The 20,036-nt window shown below is 45.5% G+C and overlaps 1 protein-coding gene across 2 annotated transcripts in view; it reads right to left on the bottom strand.

The window, feature by feature from the left end:
* The window catches only part of MACF1 (microtubule actin crosslinking factor 1), a 252,726-nt gene that overhangs the window by 101,488 nt on the left and 131,202 nt on the right, over nt 1-20,036 (bottom strand). The window contains exons 25-36 of one of the 2 annotated variants that reach the window (XM_065421609.1): nt 19,577-19,739; nt 17,242-17,325; nt 16,881-16,988; nt 16,139-16,237; nt 14,389-14,541; nt 14,047-14,135; nt 12,828-12,963; nt 3,871-9,237; nt 3,236-3,385; nt 2,328-2,543; nt 2,059-2,208; nt 626-853 (exon numbers count right to left, since the gene is read on the bottom strand). In XM_065421609.1, coding sequence (XP_065277681.1) covers nt 626-853; nt 2,059-2,208; nt 2,328-2,543; nt 3,236-3,385; nt 3,871-9,237; nt 12,828-12,963; nt 14,047-14,135; nt 14,389-14,541; nt 16,139-16,237; nt 16,881-16,988; nt 17,242-17,325; nt 19,577-19,739 — 6,943 coding nt within the window. The remainder of the gene's footprint in view (nt 1-625; nt 854-2,058; nt 2,209-2,327; nt 2,544-3,235; nt 3,386-3,870; nt 9,238-12,827; nt 12,964-14,046; nt 14,136-14,388; nt 14,542-16,138; nt 16,238-16,880; nt 16,989-17,241; nt 17,326-19,576; nt 19,740-20,036) is intronic. The other variant, XM_065421610.1, reaches the window with a different exon arrangement.

Here is a 20,036-nt window from a genome sequence, read left to right as displayed (position 1 = left end):
GAGCAACTGTTAATAAAAACATCACAGTATTAATAGTGTCTGGAGTGAAAAGGTCCATGCGGTTACGTGGGCTGCAGGAATACAGCAGAGAGCCGGGAGCTTGTGTGGGTGGCTGCTGTGTGCCGCGACATTTACATATTATTCAAAGGGCTGTTCTCGTGTGTCTACAGACCATTAACTGTGCAAGGAAAATGAGAAACTACCAACACTGGTTATCATTTGGGTTGAACAGCGCCAGTTTGTGCAGTTATTTTCTGATGTGGGCCTTATAGGAACTAGGGTAAGTCCACTAAATCAATGCACGTGTGATCTCAGCTAGACTCAGGCAGGTTTCCAGAGCTGAAAGCCAAAGCGACTGACCAGCTGTGCCATCTAGAGTCCTCAAGAGCTTGGTTATTTTGAATATTTCCAGAGGGAAGGCAGAAACGCACTCCCTTGAAAGATGGGATGGGTAGGGTAATAGAAAGGAGCAATGGAGTCTTTTGAAGAAACTCTTGCTGTGCCATGAATCGTGACAAAGGCACGCACCCAAAACCGGAACACAGAACAGCAAGTGTTTCACTGCATGTTCTTAAGGTTGAAAACATCTCAGTTAACAAAACACAACCGGTCTCACGACCTTCACCTCATCAGTCTGCTCCACTTGCCGGAGACAGACCTGCAGGACCTCCACCTGAGCTGCCACCCGCTCAGAAAGGTCCCGGAAAGACTTCTGCAGTTCATTGAGCAGTCTCAGCAGCTGCCTGCTCTGTTGGGGGGTCAAGTCCTGGGCGTGCTCAGAGATAAAGAACTGAATGTCGAAAGCCGTTGCATCGAGCTCAGATTTGGTGTGAGCAAGGGGCTGTTTCAACTCCTGAAAATAAGAGAGAAAAAGCTAGTCAGTAAAGTGACTCTTGTCTGTGCGCACTTTCCTAAGCTGCTGGCTTTGGACAAGATCCATGGGCAAAGAGAATCCTACAGCTCAGAAGCAGAGAGATTCCAGACAGATCTCCATCAAGAGAACAAGATATTTCAGGCAACCAAGTAGACACTAAGAGCTTGTCTATATGAACACTTAGTTCATGGCAAGCTGGGGTGTAAAACTACCCTGCACTAGCCTGCTGCACACAAAGTGTCCACGTGCCAAGCCCTAGATGTTCTGTAGTGTGCTTTAATCTACTCCTGTTCCAAAGCAGCTTAGATCAAAGCGCACAGGCAATTTTTAGCACGCAGCAGGGGGGTCCACACAGACACTTAGTGCGTGGCAGGCTAGTGCAAGGTAGATGTACACCCCAGCTTCCCACCAAGTAAGTGTTTGTACAGAGAAGCCCTAACAGAAGCACATACAACAGCACATGAGTAACACAGCGTGTGGGAAGCACTGTTTTCCCAAGTCTCCTCCTTCATACCAGATCTCCCAACGGCGTTGAAAAAAACCATCCTGTCATTGGCCTCCTAGTCACAGACCCAGTTTCTCTCAGTGTGTGCGGTGCAGCGCTGGACATGTACCCAGATTCAGAAGCGACTGTTTATAGTCTATATGCCAATCGCGCCTCCAGCTTCCTCGTTCTGCAGATCATGGTGGAGCAGCAAAAACCTCTCTTGGAGCTACCTCTTCTTCCAACACCTTTCCCCCCGCCCCGCACTGCTGGGGTCTCAAAAGCATAGCTCTGTGACCCAGGAGGACAGTCTCCACTGCCCAGTCTGAGCGCCACTCCCAAGAGACTGTGGCGCTCTGTAACGGCTCCAGGCCGCGCTCTGGAGGAGATCGCGACTTATTTTTGTATTTATTTCCCTATGGTCTTTGAAGGGCTGAGCAGCAATAGGACGTTTTACTTGTTGCTGAGACAAAACAGGAAAAAAAATCCCTTGGCTCTTTTCACCCCGGCGTGGCATTATTACTCATGCTCCCAAGAGCACAAGGACTAAAAAACCGGCTAGAATATTGGCATCTCCTTGCACAATAATCGACAAAGGGAAAGCCACAAAGAATCGAGAAAGGCTGGATTAAAAGCACCCCCCTTCCCTGGAGGAGGCCACAATTTTATCTGTCAGGATTAGGGGTGTTGCTATGGCTACCTTATAGTGTTGGAGGCAGCAATTCAAGCTGTTCCCGTCAGTTGCATTGTGGTAGTCACTGCTGTCCAGAGATAATGCGGTATCGCAGACCCAATTCTGCAGCTCTTCCAGTTTCCCCTCAAGCCTTTTATGCTGTGTTAAGACTTTAGCCTTAAAACGAAAAGTACACTAATTAAAACCAGGAAACTAATGAAGGAATGAATGCAGAGATCCCTCAGTATAGGGCTGAGGCAGCATAGGGAGGACAAAAGTCTGTTTGTGAGTTGTACCTTTTCAGTTTCTGCAGCACTGCGCAGGTTTAGCAGCCAGGCCTCCAAGGCATCGCTCACTGAGCTAAAGGACTTCTGGAGGTTCTTGGCATCTTTCTCCAAGGCTTTCAGCAATTGTTCAGGGACTTCTTGGGGCTGGTTGGCCACAATCCACTTCACAGATTCCAGCTCCTGATTCACTGGAGAGGACAGATCCTTCAGTTCCACATCCAGGACCTGAGGCAAGACAGTATCATTAAGTCCAAGACACAGTGATTTCATACTCTCACTGCCAGCATCCCCAGGGTACGCCTACACTGCAAAAAAGACGACGACTCACAGCACTGAGTCTCAGACCCTGGGTCAACTGACTCATGCTGTGGGGACTAAAAATAGCAGTGTAGACATTTGGGCTGAGGCTGGAGCGAGGGGGGAGGGTCTCAGAGCCCGGCTCCAGCCTAGCCCAAATGTCTACATTGCCTGAGCCAACTGACCCAGGCTTTGGGACTCCATGCCGTGGGTTTTTCTTTGCGGTGTAGACATAGCCTCAGTAACACAAAGGCTGGAAGAAACTGGATTCAAACAATATGTGTATCTGCTATAATGATTCATTACCATCCACCAATTCATCCAACTGTTCTCATCTGGCCAGGTTACAATAATTCATTCCAGACAGCAAACCTAACCGTGAATTAAATGAATGTATTGGCTAAGCACGGACGAAGACCTGAGCCAGAAAGAAAGTTGGAGAGACAGACGCTCTGTGTTTGCATTTCAATATCTTTTAGATCCCAGACTAAAGTTCCTCATTGTGCTCACAAGAGACAGTGAGTAGCTGCTAACGCCCAGTGACCCTGTGCCTAAAAGAACTAACCCAGAGAGCAGAGCATTGAAGCTGGACTAATTTTAGTACAGTGGCCCCTCCTGACCTCAGCCTGATGCAGCAGGTTTTGTAGCGCTTCTAACTTCAGCTCTGCAGGTTGAACCTGTTTAATTTTCATCTCAATATCTCGGAGCACGGACAGATAAGACACCAGCTTCTCATCACGTTCCAGACACAGCTGTTTGCTGAACACAGTCTGCGGAGTCAAAAGACAAAACATACTTCAGATTTTGATAGAAAAGTAAAACAGAATGAGATATTTTAAAGGAATCTTAGTATTTTCTCTCTTAGCAATTTTCCACATTAGGGACTGCTCACTTGCTAATCTTATCTACAAGATTTACTACGGAGAAATAAAACGTATACTCTTTTTCCAACAAAACTTAAAAATAGCAACAAATCTGCAGTGTTATCATCAAACTGCTAAACAATGGGCTTATGTATCTGTCATTTATAAGTAATGTTCTCATAAAATATAACTGAGGTTCAAATGTTTCCCCTAATACATCACAGTTTCATTTGCCAAGTAAATTTCAGTTACTATCTTCTGGGGCTGCAACTCCCAATAGGTGCACTACATTCACTACATTTATCCTTCTTGCTGTCAACTTTGTCCAAAATCATGCACATTTATATCAAATATACATAATAAATACCAGGAATTTAAAAAAAAACATTTACCTTGGCTGGTTTTGTAGATTCTCTTGAAGGTTCTTGCCATCTCTCCCTGTCCGCCATAGTTAAGCGTGATTCTTGATCACCGATGCTGTCCTCTCTGGTTATTTCCTGGGGTGCCTTTCCTTCTGATTTGAAGGTTGTAGAGGACCCTGCTTCATCCATGGTGAACTCTGTGGTTGTTTCTTTCAGAGTCTGTTTCTCTAGTTCAGGGATTACAGAAGATTCTAGATCACCTGTGGATTCCTCTCTGGTAATTAACTCTGGTGTTTTTTTCTCTGCGATACATACTGTGGGGGATACCAGATCTCTGGTTTCCTCTTTGGTGATTGCTTGGGGTATCTTTTCCTCTGATTTCTCTGTTACAGAGGTGGCCTCGCCATTTCTGACCTCCTCTCCGATTGTCTCTTGGAGTGCATCTCTCTTTGGGGCAATGCTGAACTTCTGATCATCTTTGATATTCTCTTTCAGGCCCAACACAGTCGCTTCCTTTTCTCTTTCAGGAACCTGTTTCTCACTAATCTCTGTTTGCTTTTGTTCAGCCAGACTGCTCAGCAACCCACCAGCTGTTTTCTTGGTGATGGTTTCACACACTGATTCCTGAATACTTGAGATCAATTCCTCCTTGATCCTTCTCATCAAAGTTTCTTTGGAATCTGGGATAGGAAGGGGCTGTTTTTCCTTGGAAGATTTCCCTAGTTTAGTGGTTTCTCCTGGGATACTGATCTGCTTTGGATTCTTTATCTCAGTTTTCTTCTTTCCCATGTGTTTTAGATCGGCCTCGCTCAACATTTCTGGAGCACCAAGACTTCTGATCTCAAGAATTTTTGCCTCTGGTCTCTGTGGTGTAGTTTCAGTATGCTTCCCTGTTATTTCATCTACAGGTTTGTCTTCAATACGCTTATCACCAATTGCAAGCTTGAAGGGTTCCTTAGCATTTATGCAGACTATTTCTTCCTCTCCTTGATCCACAGAAACTGATTCTTTTGATGCTGCCTCTACTGCTTTTGACCCCTCCATTCTCTCATCTAAGCTTCTCTGACCTACTTCAGAAGCCATAGCTGTAGCTTCTGTCTTTCCCAGAACCCCATCGTTACTGAAAAAGGCTCTCTCTCTTCCTTCTTTGTCCCCAACACTTTGATGCATCATTTCACCAGCAAATGATTGCTCTCTCCCGGCCTCCAGTATCTCTCTTTCCTCTTCGGTCTCCTCAGCTACTACTACTCTCTCCCTCAAGTCATCTTTCCAGGGTTCCTGTGATCTGCTTTTCCTAATCTCTTTTTTCTGGGTCTTAAATGCTGCATCTGGAGATACAGGCATTGTGGCTAATACTAAGGGAGGTTCAGGGGACAATACAGCCTCTCCTAAGAGTTGACCCACTACACCGTCCTCTGAAGTTTCAAGAGGAAGTGATTTCAGCACCTCTTCTTTCATTATACTCATTGTCTTATGTGATCGGTCAGAATCAGCATCTGCAGCATCTCCAGCTGCACTGTAGCCCATTGCTTCGCGTCTAGCTTTGTGTTCATCATCACCAGTCATCTCTGTGGCAGGACTATCCATGGCCACGCTTTCCTCTTTGGGTGCTGCATTGTGCAGTTGCTGCTGGGTGTGCCGTTTATATTCTCTCCACTCTTCAGGATCAGATGTGTCATTGAGTATCCAAATGCCTTCCGGCACAGCCACTAATCCTCTTTCAACAGCTTCCTTTAAAGTCACTCTTTCCCCACTGTTAGTGTCAACAATCCCTCCAGCCATCATCTGGTTCGATGCGATGATTCTCACCATTTCTTCATCCACCACGTCCTGTTCCAAAGCAGACCTCAGAGACAGTCTTTTGCCCGTGGCACCGTCCACAATGCCACCAGTGTCTGCTTGAGCTTGCAGTACTCTCAAGGTGGGCAACAGGTCTACTTCCCCCAGCTTCACAGCCTGCGCACACGTGAGAGCGTCCCCTGTCACCTTGTCCTTGATTGCTCGGAAGGGAACGAGCTCCAGATACCTTTGTCCAGATTCAATGTCAATTTTACATTTCTTTATAAATTCTGAATAGGGAATGATCATACAGCTTTCAGGATCTACAATTCCATGTTTCATTTCGGAAGACAACACTACCTTTTCCATAACTGTCTCAGATAACAATCCTTCCTTTACAGCTTTAGACAAAGCCAGCCTCTGGCCAGAAACAGGGTCAATAATGCTTCCACTCAAAGCCTGTATTTCTTGGACTTCACCGTGAAAGTCCAAGTTAATTAGCCCTAATGACACTGCTTTGGGTAAGGATACAAGTTCCTTTCTTTCTGGATGAACATACTGGTGCAGACACACATTTTCAGACTTTATGAGTTCTTTGCACAAGTCTTGATCAATTAATCTATGTTTCATTGCATTATTTACTGAAAGTCTCATTCCAGACATGTGGTGAATAATTCCTCCGTCTGCTATCTGTTTGGTCAAGAGTTGGAGGGCTTTCCCCTTATCAAGAAGCCCTTTTTCAACCGACTGGACAATAGTTAAAGGTTCTTTAGTTTTAGGATCCATAATTCCACTTGTTTCAGCCTGTAATCCAATGAGCTTCTGTCTAGTTTCATCTTCAGCATCTTTTCCTTTAGAAGCTTTCTCTAACTTTACAAGTTCCTCTTGACTGGCGGGCTCGACCAAGCCAAGATTTGAAGCCAAAGTGACTGATATTTTTTTGCCTCGTTTCAAGTCAACAATTCCTCCAGTAACTACTTGTCCTTCTAAAATTCTCAATGCTGTTTCCTTATCCAGTAGGCCAACCTCAGCCGCATCCTTGACAGAGTAGACAATATTACTACATGGGTCGAGAACACCACTTATAGCTTTATCAGATGTGAGTACCTTGTGCAGAAGTTTCTCATCCATCAGACCTTCACTAATGACTTCTTCGGTGGTTAACGATTCGCATGTGTGAGAGTCAAAGAAGCCATTGAACATTTTCATTTTCTCCATCAGTTTAACAGCTGTGTGGCTGGACACTACACCACAAGCTACGGCTTCATTCAGAAGAAGATTCTTGCCCGTCTGCTCATGGTATATACCCTCACCTTGGAGTTGCGCCACCAGCATTGTTAAAGTGCAGTCTTCTCCCAGTTCCATGGAATGTTTGGGTAGCATAGACATTTCACTAATACTGAAATCAACTGATAAATCTTCCACATCCCTTTCTTCTACTTCCAATACTCTTGCACTTTCAGTTTTTTCTGTTTCTCTTTCTTCCATTTGCTCCTCATCTCCAGTTTTAAGAGGCACGATTTCTTCTCTTTTCACTGATCTGTTCTTAGCTTTTTCCTTATTCAACAAATTCTTATCCGTAATAGCTTGTCTCTCTACTTCAGATTCCACCCTTCTCGGAGTTTTCTCTTGCATGATTTGTGGTTTCTTTGTATTCTCTGATTCATCCATAGATATGTAGGTTTCTTTTCTCACACCATCTCTTACCATTTCAGGTGCTCTATCTTTGACTTTGTCTATTAAAAGTTTAGCAGCACTGGAATCTATCCCCATCTCCATCAGCATTTCCTCTGCTTCTCTGGGCTTTATCTCAAAGCTGATTCTAAGGGGGTCATTAACAGATTCTTGCCTAGACAATTCTATTTGATTTCCATTCCTGATTATAGTCAGCCTTTGTTCTCTTGCAGATTCAGCATCAATTTCACTCTGAATAGAGGCTCGCTTTGCAGAAATCTCTTCCTGTTCCTTCAGATTCAGAGTTTTTTCTTTATCCTTTGATGGAAAACTTCCAATTTGTATCACTGGATTTTTGTCATCTCGAGAAGTATTTTCTGGCACTTCTTTCTCTTCTTCCAAAGCGGTAAATTGAAACTCAAGTTGCTTCAAAGCCAAATCATTACAGGGCTCCCTTTCAGTACTTGCACTCTCCCAGTCTTCCATCTCCTCAAGAACTTCCAGACCTTTGTAACCATCCTTGTTAACGTCCAACAGGTGAGTACTCGATCCATTTTCTTGAGCGTGTATAACGGCTTTAGTGAGATCATTTAACTCCCCATCTACTAGGAGCAGCTTGTGGCCATTGTGGAAGTTGATATAGCTGTGGGTCATCAAATGGAATATCAGCCTATCATCATCACTCCTTAATAGAGGGTGACTTTGGTCTTCATGACTCCTTCCTGAGCCCATGCTCAGTGTGCTTCTGGCTGCAGAGCCTGCCAGCTGCATACTGGGCATCACATCAGGTATGACGGTAGATTTTAGCTTCTTGGCAACATCTCTCTCCAAGATGCCATGCTCTACTGCTTTCTTCCAGGTCAAGACCTCTGTGGTTTCTGGTATGAAGAGAGCCTTGATGAGTTGCCTGTTACTAAGAATCTTATGAGCCAATTCAGTGGACAGGATGCCCTGCTCTAGGGCATCTGCAACTGGGAGGATCTCGCCTGACTCAGGCCACAACAGCCCCATAAAGGACCAAAGGGATTCCAGGATCACCAGCGCAATCCTCGAGGCTACTAAATCTCTCTTTACTGCTTCATCTATTGTCAGTCTCTCTCCCGTGACAGTATCTATAATGCCACCTGTCTGAAGTTGTCGGATCAAGAGTGCACACGCCATATCCTGGTCAATCAAATTATGTCTCACTGCCTCGTCCACAGTCAGTCTGTGCCCTGTTCTGGGGTCTACAATGCCGCCAGCAAAAAGCTGGGCTTCCAACAGCCGCACAGTGACTTGCCTATCTATTAGCCCCTCCTGGACAGCACGGAAGATGCTCACTTTCCTCCCTGATTTCAGGCTCACCATCCCACCTGCCAGCTGCTTGACGGGCAGCAATCTCAGGCCAGTCTCTTGGTGAATGATACATCGCTGCATTAGCTCGGTCAGGCTGATTTTCTTGGCTGTGTTGGGGTCAATCAAATTCCTGCAAGATCTCAGGCGAGATGCCAGTTTTGAGTGAAGCTGAGTAGTTATGAGGCCTTCTTGAACAGCCTTTTCCAAGCTGATCCGGCCCTGACTTGAAGGGTCTATAAAACCCCCTGTAACAAGGTGAACTTCTAAAATCTTCAGTCCAACTTCCTCACTGATCTTTCCCTCTTCTATTGCAGAAACAGTGGGCAGAAACCGTTTTCCTTCAAAGCTCATTTGACGTATCAGAAGAAGGGTATCCTGCAGCTCCTGCAGCACCTGGAGAGTCCTGGGATCTATGATGTTTCTTGCCAGGCCTTCTGCCAAAGAGAGCTTCTCGTTGGTCTCAGGAACGACTAGGCCAGACGTGATAACCTGAGCCTCCAGCAGTACAAGGCCTGTGTCTTGGTCTATGAGACCTTTCTGCATGGCACCCAAGATAGGGAATATTTCCACTGTGCCCAAGTCTATCACTCCCGCAACTGTGTCACATCCCTAAAAATGGAGAGAGAAAATAAAAATCAAATCAGAACCACAGAGGCTGCTAAAAGCAAACCATCATTTCGAGTAACTACAGCACATCAAGTCCAGGGATGTCTCAGTTTCCAAGAGAAGGGGGGAAAAAAACCCAAAAAACCTAAAAAGACTAGAGAGCAGAGCCCAACGGGTCTGACATGCAACTCCAAGTGCATCTGAGCGAGACGCTCGTGTAAACAACTCTATATTTTCTAACTTGCATGTTGTTTTAGAGCTCATCTAGTCTCCCGTGTGACAGCACTGAGACATTTCTGACACCCATCATTACAATAACGCAGCAAAGCGGCAAGCAGCAAAACCCAAGGTTTCTAATGTCCCACTGAACGACCAACAGAGAGAGAGAGACACACACATTTAGAAAGACATGCATTTTAGCCTTTCAACATTTCAATGCAAAAGGGAACGGACAATATGAACCCCATTTTGTGCTCCCTACGAGGCAAAAGGACAAAAGAAAAAGCACCCTCAGTGATTCAGAAATCTCCCACTGGTGTAGTTGCTCCCACAGTGCCTGCCATGCAGATCTGCAGTGCCAGCCACCAACAGGAAAGAGGGAACCCTGTGGCAGATACCAGCTCACCAGCAACAGCAGACCAGCCATGCACCAAAGGGCAGGGAAGTCGCCTCTGCCCATGCAAGTAGGCTCCAGTGCAGCGTTCTCTGGCACCGCCACCACAACTTCCCTCCCTGGAGTATTTCAGAAATGACCAACTCTCCAGTAGCTAAGGCCAGGCCTCGGGAAGAACAGAGCTCTAGACTACACTAGGTGCCAGGGTGGAACGCCACATGATCAGGACTGAGGCTCCGAAAATAGCACCCACCTCAAGTATTTCTGGGAGGTCTTTTTCTCGGTGTTATTAGCGCAAGCAGGGAAATGCTCAGGAGGGAAAGACGATGAAATGGGAATGAGCATCCCCTATAGTATGTACACCAGCACTGCTGGTTCCTACACTCCCGGTGCTCAGGTACGAGAGCCTGGGATACCGGAAGATACCCCAGAGGGAATCCCATGCAGAGGGGAAATACAGGAACCTGGATTTTGTGAATAATACAATCAATTCCGTTCAAGACACTCAAATGTCTCTATTTGCAAATGTGTCACGAGAACATTCCACAGGACGTGGCAGCTTGGCTCTGGTGCCCACAAACATCCCACTTCCAGCGAGTTGGTCTGGATTTACCCTCACGCTCTTTTTTACAGGGTGGATGGGGGGGAACCAGAAGGCTGGCATAACCCAGCATGCACGTTCCATACTGAACAAGCCACAGAAAGACAGAGGAAGAGAGAGGGGACATAAAAGGCTTTTACTTACCACAGTTGCAGGGTGTGCCCGGAGCAGTTAAAGACAGAGCCTTATGGAGCAGCTCAGCCGTATCACACACACAGTGTAAAGCTTGGTGTTAGCGTCCAGCATGCGACTGTTTTGTTTTTGCAAAAAAGAACCCCCCACGCAGGTCGTCCTCTTTTCGCTTTGTATGTGGGGGAGTGCGTTTAAAATTCCAGAGGGTTAGTTAAACTTGTAAGCAAGGATGTCAGTTAATCGTAACAATACTTGACATGAAACACAAACTGTACAGGGACACATCATGCTCAAAATAGCGCGAGCTGCAGTTTTGCGTTGGTTTCCTCTTTTTAATTTGATACCCTTGCACTGAGTCTCGGATGTTTCCAGCAAGCAAATGTTAACACTTCTCCATGTGCTCCCTTCTACAATGAAGCAACCGTACCATGACGCGATGATAGCCCCAAATCTACTCCCTCAAACGGGCCAAGTGTCAATAATAGAAACCCTAAAGTAGCCTCTTATAAAGAGTTCTAATCCCATCCCACTCTGCTCTCCGTGCTAATCTCGGTTAGCCGGGAGGCCACAAATCTGGGGGCCTGTCATAATTAGGAAGCAAAATACACCCCTTTCTGTAAAACAGAAATGTAAAAGGAAACTGACACCCCCAAAATATTTTCATGCTGTATAAATAAAACACAGCAAACTGTAGGGAAGACTTTTGCATGAAAGCATTTTCCTTTCTGTGGGAGGAGCAGGGAAAGGAAAGAATGGGCATCCCACACGCTTTGGACCTGCAGGGCCATTTTTAGCTTCTTTTCTGGCAGCAGTGAGGTAGGTGGCATTAATGACATGACAACTTAACTGGGGAGATTGCTAGTTCTAAGCTAGGAGTTGTTGCTGTAATGTCAGCATGAGTTTTCTGCTGCTAGCAAAGTGTGATAAAATGACCTGCACTAAAAAAAAAAAGAAATCACTGGACCGAGACATCTGAACCAGGATAGAAATACGTCTCTTTCGATAGAAATAGGTATGCTTTATTTTTGTGCATACAGCACTGAAAGTGTGGGAGTTTAGATTTCCCATAAACTCAGTGGCCTTGCCATCCTTTTCTCTTGATCTGCTGGACTGGGATTTCACTCCCTGACCCAATTTCAGTTTTGGCTATCATCAAATCATGTCCAACTTGGCCAGTGCTTCAAAATACAGGGAGCTAGCAAGCAAACACACAGATATATCCATTGGACACATATATGTACACATTTACATACACATACAGGTATATCCATGAATGACTGAAGACAGCTAACACCAATAACAGAGGTGATAGGAAGGAACGTCAAACCCTTCCCACCTAGCGCATGAGTGTAACATGAAACGGAGATTGACAAGAACATTATCGGATGCAAATGGGAGATGGACAGGGGTCCAGCTACTCAGTCAGTGAAGGTCTCTCAGATCAGCTGAGGGTCTATCAAGGTGATGATGCAGGGCTGCATTCCACACAGAGAGGAACTCAATTTCCTACTATTCAAGGCAAGTCTATTTCTCACTAGTGCATTCCACAATTTATGCATGGAGGTGTGAAACGGTTGCCCATACACCAGTCTCTATGCAGCCGAGCTTCTGGCAAGAGATGCAATCAAAATGTCCTTGCAGGCAGTGCTTTATGTGAGCCAGGACTGAGCCCCGGCACCTCTAGGCTCGGTAGTTCAGAGCCCCGGCACCTCTGGCGCTTGCTGCATCAGTTATGAATGTAAAAAAAACTGCTAGAGCCCCGGCACCTAATTGCTTGAGCCTTGGCACCTCTCATTACAAATTTGGCACCGCTTGCAGGTCTCACCCAGGTTCTACATGACTGTGGTCTCTCTATTTTAAAAAACTGAAAGGACACCCCATGGCCACTCTGTCTCCTTATTAGATCAGATGTCCACCTCCCTTCTTTCCCATTACAAGATTAAGTCAACTCTGTAGCATGGGGAGCAGCCCTGATTAACAACACTGCAGAGGAGAACCATCCCCTAACAACCTGGAACAGAATACGAAAACCTCTTCTACTTGGCCTCCAATGACCAACTCAGCCCGGACCCCCAAGTGCAGTGTATGGGAAAGCATGGAAGAGTGGCGGATCATGTGAGATTAAGGACAAAGCAAACAGGCTGTGAATGGCTGGTGGTCATGAGACACGCAACCAAGCAAAGCCTCTTTCACGCTCTGAGGAAAGGTAACTCAGATCTATGCGATAGACGGGATGGGAAAAGGTACCTTGTGCTCCGTCTCCTGGGCCAGATGGCTCTGAAGCTGTTGGAGCTGTTCCGCAGAGTCGCTGCAGAGCTGATGGTAAGTCTCCTTTAGAGCACTGAGTTGGGTGGAAATTTGTTCCTTCTCCTGGTCAGAAAGCCTGCAAGATGGGACAGGAAATCTCTTCATGGAGTCTGAGAAAGTGATATGCAGCTCCATGTATTTCAGATTTTCTTCTCCGGACACAAAATGGCAAGCGCACAATGGAATCCCCTCCTCACACTGCTCATGCCTCAACTGAAGGGTTAAGTGCATTGTCATGCCAGTCACCCTACGCTGAGCACAGTGACCGAATCAGGAATGAAACTATGCAAAATAGCCGAGGTCGTTAATTACCAGGATGGGGTGAAACAGTCGCAACAAAAGTAACTGGTTTTGCATTCCATTTCCAATTCACAAAAATGGTTCCATTTTGGGGAAAAAGTGAAAGTATGTCGGTTTCCTATACAAATGGGCCTATTTTCATTCACACGGTCCAATTTTCAAGCTTAAATTATCAAAGCTCCTAAATTCTGTTCTGACTGAGATGCATTTGTATATTTAAACACACAAGATTTGGATTTTCATGCTTCGGGGCAAAACTGGTCATTTTAGCCAAAAGCAAAGTTTCTGGGTTGTAAAATCGCCTGGAACGAAACTGGGAATCATTATTGGGGCAAATTTTTGGATAAAGCTTGCCATTTTCACCTACACCTGGTCACTATTTACAATGGTCACCTGGATTCAAAGAATACCTGCCCACCAATGGAATCTCATCAGTGTGGTCGAGTAATCTGGCCATTAGAATAACTTGAGCTTAATTTTCTCTGTATTTATCATCACCTTCTCTTCTGACAAAGAGGTGTACTACCCTTTCCTAATCTCCTCTCTCTTAGGGTACGTCTATACTTACCTCCGGGTTCGGCGGTAAGCAATCGATCTTCTGGGATCGATTTATCGCGTCTTGTCTAGACGCGATAAATCGATCCCGGAAGTGCTCGCCGTCGACGCGCTCCGCGAGAGGAGTAGGCGGAGTCGACGGGGGAGCCTGCCTGCCGCGTGAGGCGGTAAGTACCTTGTAGTTCGAACTAAGATACTTCGACTTCAGCTACGTTATTCACGTAGCTGAAGTTGCGTAGCTTAGTTCGAACTGGGGGGTTAGTGTGGACCAGCCCTTATTCACAACTACTTGTACTGTACTCACTTGTGGCTATGTTTTGCAAGGAAGATCTGTGCAGTTTTGATGGCCTCTGAGACCTGCTCTTTCCTTGCAGCCAGCTCCTCACTTAGAGCCTGTTGAGAACAAGAGGAAAGCTAAATTCCAGGCTGGAAAGAAGGGAAGCAATTCCCCTGAGGTTACAGCACATGCTCAGTGTTACACAGGAGGCATCAAGGTTGCTTTCCTTCAGTGGTTTTGGAAAGCTCAGTTAGAACTAGCAGGACAATGTAGTTTTAGTATGTATAACAGCAGTATGAAAATGACTAGGTACAGGTACCATGCATATATCAGAGAGAGAGAGGGAGGGACACAGGCCTCCTGATTTACCTGCTGCTCCGAGATGGATTTCTCAATGTCTCCCAGCTCTTTGCTCTTGAGTGGACCAGTCCTGACTTGCGTGCTCTGTTTCAAACCAGAGACCCAGCCCAGGAGTTCTTTCACCTTGTCCACATGCTCCTGCTTCTCTTCCTCTACTGCTTTCTACACATGGGGGAGACAGGAACACATCCCGCATTAATGTACTGAGGGGCCCAGAATGACTGCAGCCAGAGCCCAGCACTAATCAGGCATAGAGCCGTTCGGTGGAAGGAACTGAAATATGCTCGAACCAGGAAATGGGAAAGGGGTCTGAAGCAGAGGAAGTATCACTGGCAGAAACTGACGACTGGGCCTGGGAGTTCTGAATGTGCTAATTATGAATTTAGAATCACAGAATCATAGGGCTGGAAGGGACCTCAAGGGGTCTTCTAGTCCGGTCTCCTGCACTCATGGCAGGACTAAGTATTATCTAGATCATCCCTAACAAGTGTTTGTTTAACCTGCTCTTAAAAATCCCCAATGATGGAGATTCCACAACCTCCCTAGGCAATTTATTCCAGTGCTTAACCACCCTGACAGTTAAGACGTTTTTCCTAATGTCCAACCTATACCGCCCTTGCTGCAATTTAAGCCCATTGCTTCTTGTCCTATCCTCAGAGGTTAAGAAGAACAATTCTTCTCCCTCCTCCTTGTAACAACCTTTTATGTACTTGAAAACTGTTCTCATGTCCCCCCTCAGTCTTCTCTGCTCCAGACTAAACAAACCCAGTTTTTTCAATCTTCCCTCACAGGCAATTTTCTAGACCTTGAATCATTTTTGTTGCTCTTCTCTGGACTTTCTCCAATTTGTCCACATCTTTCCTGAAATGTGGTGCCCAGAACTGGACACAATACTCCAGGGAGGGCTAATCAGCGCGGAGCAGAGCGGAAGAATTACTTCTCGTGTCTTGCTTACAATGCTCCTGCTAATACATCCCAGAATGATGTTTGCTTTATTTTTTGCAACGGTGTTACACTTTCACTCACCTTTAGCTTATGATCCACTATCACCCCCAGATCCCTTTCTGCAGTACTCCTTCCTAGGCAATCATTTCCCAGTTTGTACTCCACTGATTGTTCCTTCCTAAGCATTTGTCCTTATAGAATTTCATCCTATTTTCTTCAGACCATTTCTCCAGTTTGTCCAGATCATTTTGAATTTTAATCTGATCCTCCAAAGCACCTGCAACCCCTCCCAGCTTGGTATCGTCTGCAAACTTTATAAGTGTACTCTGTATGCCATTATCTATCATTGATGAAGATACTGAACAGAACTGGACTCAGAAGCGATGCCTGTGGGACCCCATTTGTTATGCCCTTCCAACTTGACTGTGAACCACTGATAAGTACTCTCTGGGAATGGTTTTCCAACCAGTTATGCACCCACTGTATGGTAGCTCCATCTAGATTGTATTTTCCTAGTTTGTTTATGAGACGGTCATGCGAGACAGTACCAAAAGCCTTTCTAAAGTCAAGATATACCACATCTACTGCTTCCTGCCCTCCCCCCCATCCACAAGGCTTGTTACCCTGTCACAGAAAGCTATTAGGTTGGTTTGCCATGATTTGTTCTTGACAAATCCATGCTGACTGTTACTTATCACCTTATTGTCTTCTAAATGTTTGCAAATTGATTGTTTCATTATTTGCTTCATTATCTTTCCGGGTACTGAAATGAAGCAGACTGGTCTGTAATTCCCTGGCTATAAAATATCCTTACTTCCTCTTCTTCCAGCCGCCGGAGAGCATCACTGATGTACTTTACGTGCTGTGTGGTTAACGTTACCAACGCCGTATAGCGAGTCCGTAGATCCATGAACTAAAAACAAAAAACAAAAAAAAACAAACCACCATGTGTCAGTCGGAACTCTGGCTGACACAACCACAGTACTTTACAGGGTGAGAAATGGATACAGCACCTCTCATTCGGAAAGATCCCCAAGCACTTCACAGACTAGATACGTTACAGCACCACTGAAATGCAGCAACTCTGAGATGGAGGGTGGCAGCCACCTGACGCACGGCATGCTGCACAACAGTGGGGAGGGAGGGGAAGTTTTGGTCGAGGACACTGGGGCAAACCTTCTACTCTTATAAAAAGACCATGGGATCTTTAATATCCACATGGAGCAGACAGGACCTTGGTTTTTAAAGGTCTCATCCAAAAGATCCACACACAGTATACTGCATGGTACTCTGTTTATTTACCTTGGAAGGATGAAGGGCTGAGTCGACCCTGTTGGGATTTGAACCTGTGGTTCCAAGGAGTCTAGGTATTTCATACCTGATGCTTAGAGCACTAAGCCATCCTCTCTGGCTAATAAAAAAAACAGTGAGGGTGGAAATTTTTATGTAAGAGTTCAGCAGAAAGGAGCTATTTTCACAGACAGGCCGCTCGTCTGTCTTCTAGGAGCAAAGGAACCTCTCCCATGCAAGGCCATGCAGGCAGGCAGGCTGCTTACCTCTTGGGTGATAGCATCCGAGGAGGAAAGCATGCGTCTGCGTTTCACGGGAGATTTCTGCTGGGATTCCACGAACGCCCTGTATGTCATGAGCTGCAGCTCATAGTCCTGGAAATAAAAGAAGGCGGGGTGTGTGTGGGGGGAAGGATTTTGAATTGTTACCTATTTATTCTAAGCTTGGCATTTTCAGGTCTCTTAGCAGCTAATTCCTGCTCTCCACACATACAGCCAGAACCACCAAAGCCAACAATAGAGGAGTTTTGCCTCTCTCCTGGCTTAGGAGAACGGAAGATGCAGGCAAGGCTTGTGCAGTTGACACCGAGCCCTGTGTTCGCCTCGGATTTAAGAATCGTGTCATTACCTTGACAGCAGCAGAGTATTGCTGTGAGAATTTCTGACACTGGTCCAGCTTGGCTTGATTTCTGTCGATTACCACAACCAAAGCCTTTGACAAAAAACAAAAGAAAAAAAGTTTTCCCCCTGCCTTTTAAATGAAATTTTCCTCTTATTTCCTCTCTGACTCACGACCACGTCACTTTCATATTGAGCTTGTTCTCTAGAGACCTCGAGCAGCAGAACAGGTGACATTCCTGCCCTTCCATCCGCCCATACGTTAAAGAGACACTATGCACAGTTTGTGATCCTCTAAGTCTGACCTCCTGTATAACAGACCATAGAACTTCCCTAAAACAAGTCCCTGAGCAGATCTTTTAGTAAAACAGCCAGTCTTGATCTAAAAACTTGTCAGTGATGGAAAATCCACCATGACAGTTGGTCAATTGTTTCAATAGTTAATTACAGGTCTGTCGCATCTTACGCGCATTTAACATGCGCGATTTCAGCTTTACGCGGTAGGCAAAAACAAGAAAAATAACAATTTTAATACTGTACCTGTAGTGCGGGCGATTTTGCCCGCCATTCAACTCAATGTAATTTTGACTAGACGCGGTTTTCGCTTTACGCGCTAACCGTGGAACGGAACCCCCGCGTAAGATGAGACTCGCCTGTATTTTCACTGCTAAAAATGTACGTCTTATTTCCAGTCTGAATTTGTCTAATTTCAACTTCCACGTTTTTGAATCGTATGAAGTCTTCCTCTGGTAGACCAAAGAGCCCATCATTAAGTATTTGTTTCCCATGAAGATAGCTAAAGACTGTCATCAAGTCACCTCTTAACCTTCTCTTGGTTAAGCTAAATAGATGGAGCTCTTTGAGTGTATTACTTTAAGGCATGTTTGCTACTCTTTTAATCATTCTTGTGGCTCTTTTCTGAACCTTCTCCAATTGATCAACATCCTTCCTGAATTGTGGGCACCAAAACTGGACATAGTATTCCAGAAGCAGTGTGCCAAATAGAGTGGTTAAAAAAACCTCTCTTCTCCTACTCACGATTCCTCTATGTATGCATCCCAGGATCGCATTAACTCTTTTGGCCACAGCATCACATTGGGAGCTCATGCTCAGCTGAGTATCCACCATGATCCCCAAATCTTTTTCAGAGTCACTGCTTCCTAGGCTAGAGTCCCCTATTCTGTAAGTATGGCCCACACTCTTTGCTCCTAGATGTACACATTTACATTTAACTGTCTTAAAACACGTATTGTTTGCTTTCACCACATGATCCAGATCATTCTGAATCAATGACCTGTCCTTTTCTTTATTCACCACTCCCCCACACGTTTGTGTCCTCTGCACACTTTATCAGTGATGAATCTCTATAATCTGTATAAGCCCTCCTGACACTTAAAGATTCTTTGGTATGATGAAGTGGCTTATATTTCTTGTTAAACAGCCATTTTAATTTCAGCTCTTTCAGTACAGAGAGGAAGACATCAGTGTTCGTCAAACAAGAAACACAAAATCAACAGGGGGAAAACATTTTCCTTTCTTTAAAGCCCATTCGGAGTATTTATTTGCTGTTCATGAAAGGAGCTGGACTGAGACTAGTGGAGACACACAACTTATCTACAGAACAGGTACGGGGCAAGCTTCTCCCACAACGTCCCACCAACATGCCTCAGCACCTCCAGGAGTGGAGAAGGTAACTCAGCCTCCGTGTCCATTTTACGGAGACGAGAAGGGAGTATTACCTAGGTCTCTCTCTTCCTTAAGTACTGTAGCATGAGTGCTTCACGATCTTTAATGCATTTATTCTCACCACACCCCTGTAAGGCAGGGCAGTGCTACCATCCCCATTGTGGGGATAGGGAACTGAGGCACAGAGAGGCTAAGGCCCAGATTTTAAAAAATATTTAAACCCCTAACTCCACTGAAATCAATGGAAGTTACACACCTATATACCTTCAAAAATGTGGGCCTAAGTGACTTAACCAAGGTCACCCAGGCAATCTGTGGTGGAGCAGAGGCTTGTACCAAGTTCTCCCACGTCCCAGCTAGCACCCTAACCACTGGCCCTTTGTTCCTCAGTGCCTCTGATGAGACCACTAGGTGCTACCAGGAGACCATAGGTGAATGAACTGCTGACAGTGGTAACATTCAGTTATTACCCTTCTGGGATGCATCTGCTACAGGTGAATGCACATACATTATTGAAAATCCCATGAATCATTCAGCCCTTAAGAGAACAACGATTTGAAGCTTACGAGACAAAAGATTTATTAAAAACAAAAAAAATACTTGTCCGACTCCTTTCAACAACCCTATTCCAGTTAGAAGAGTGCCATTTTCTCTCTCACCGTCTGCTGGCTCAGCTGTTCAGAGAGCACCCTGCTGTCCTCTGCTTGCCCAGGTTTCATCAATTCCTGCTGGGCAGTGGTCTCCTCAATCCACTGGATCAGCTCTCCGTGACACTCCCGGTAATCCCTCAGCACCTCCTGGATACTCTCCAGATCTGAACAGCTGAAAGGACCGATGCAAAAAGGAAACCCTCACCAAACTCAAATCATTGTGTCAAAACAATGGTTCAAGATCCAGCCACATGCAGAGAAACCTCTAAAGCCGATGCTTCCCTGGGGATATTTATAGAAGCCACAGGTACAGCTCTGCAGGACAGGGCACATGACGGGTGTTTCCAGCCAAGCTATGGTTTGTTAAGGGTGGCAACGTCTCCAATCAGTAAAGATCCAAAGATCCAGATCAGAACTGAAAGAAGTTCCATAGAATCAGCCTGGCAAAGGTTAGCAGCTGCTAAGGGAG

The sequence above is a fragment of the Emys orbicularis genome, chromosome 23 (genome assembly GCF_028017835.1).
Source record: "Emys orbicularis isolate rEmyOrb1 chromosome 23, rEmyOrb1.hap1, whole genome shotgun sequence".
NCBI classification, from domain to species: domain Eukaryota; kingdom Metazoa; phylum Chordata; order Testudines; family Emydidae; genus Emys; species Emys orbicularis.
The sequence above is the reverse complement of the archived record's forward strand: the minus strand, read 5'-3'. Positions and strand labels throughout refer to the sequence as shown.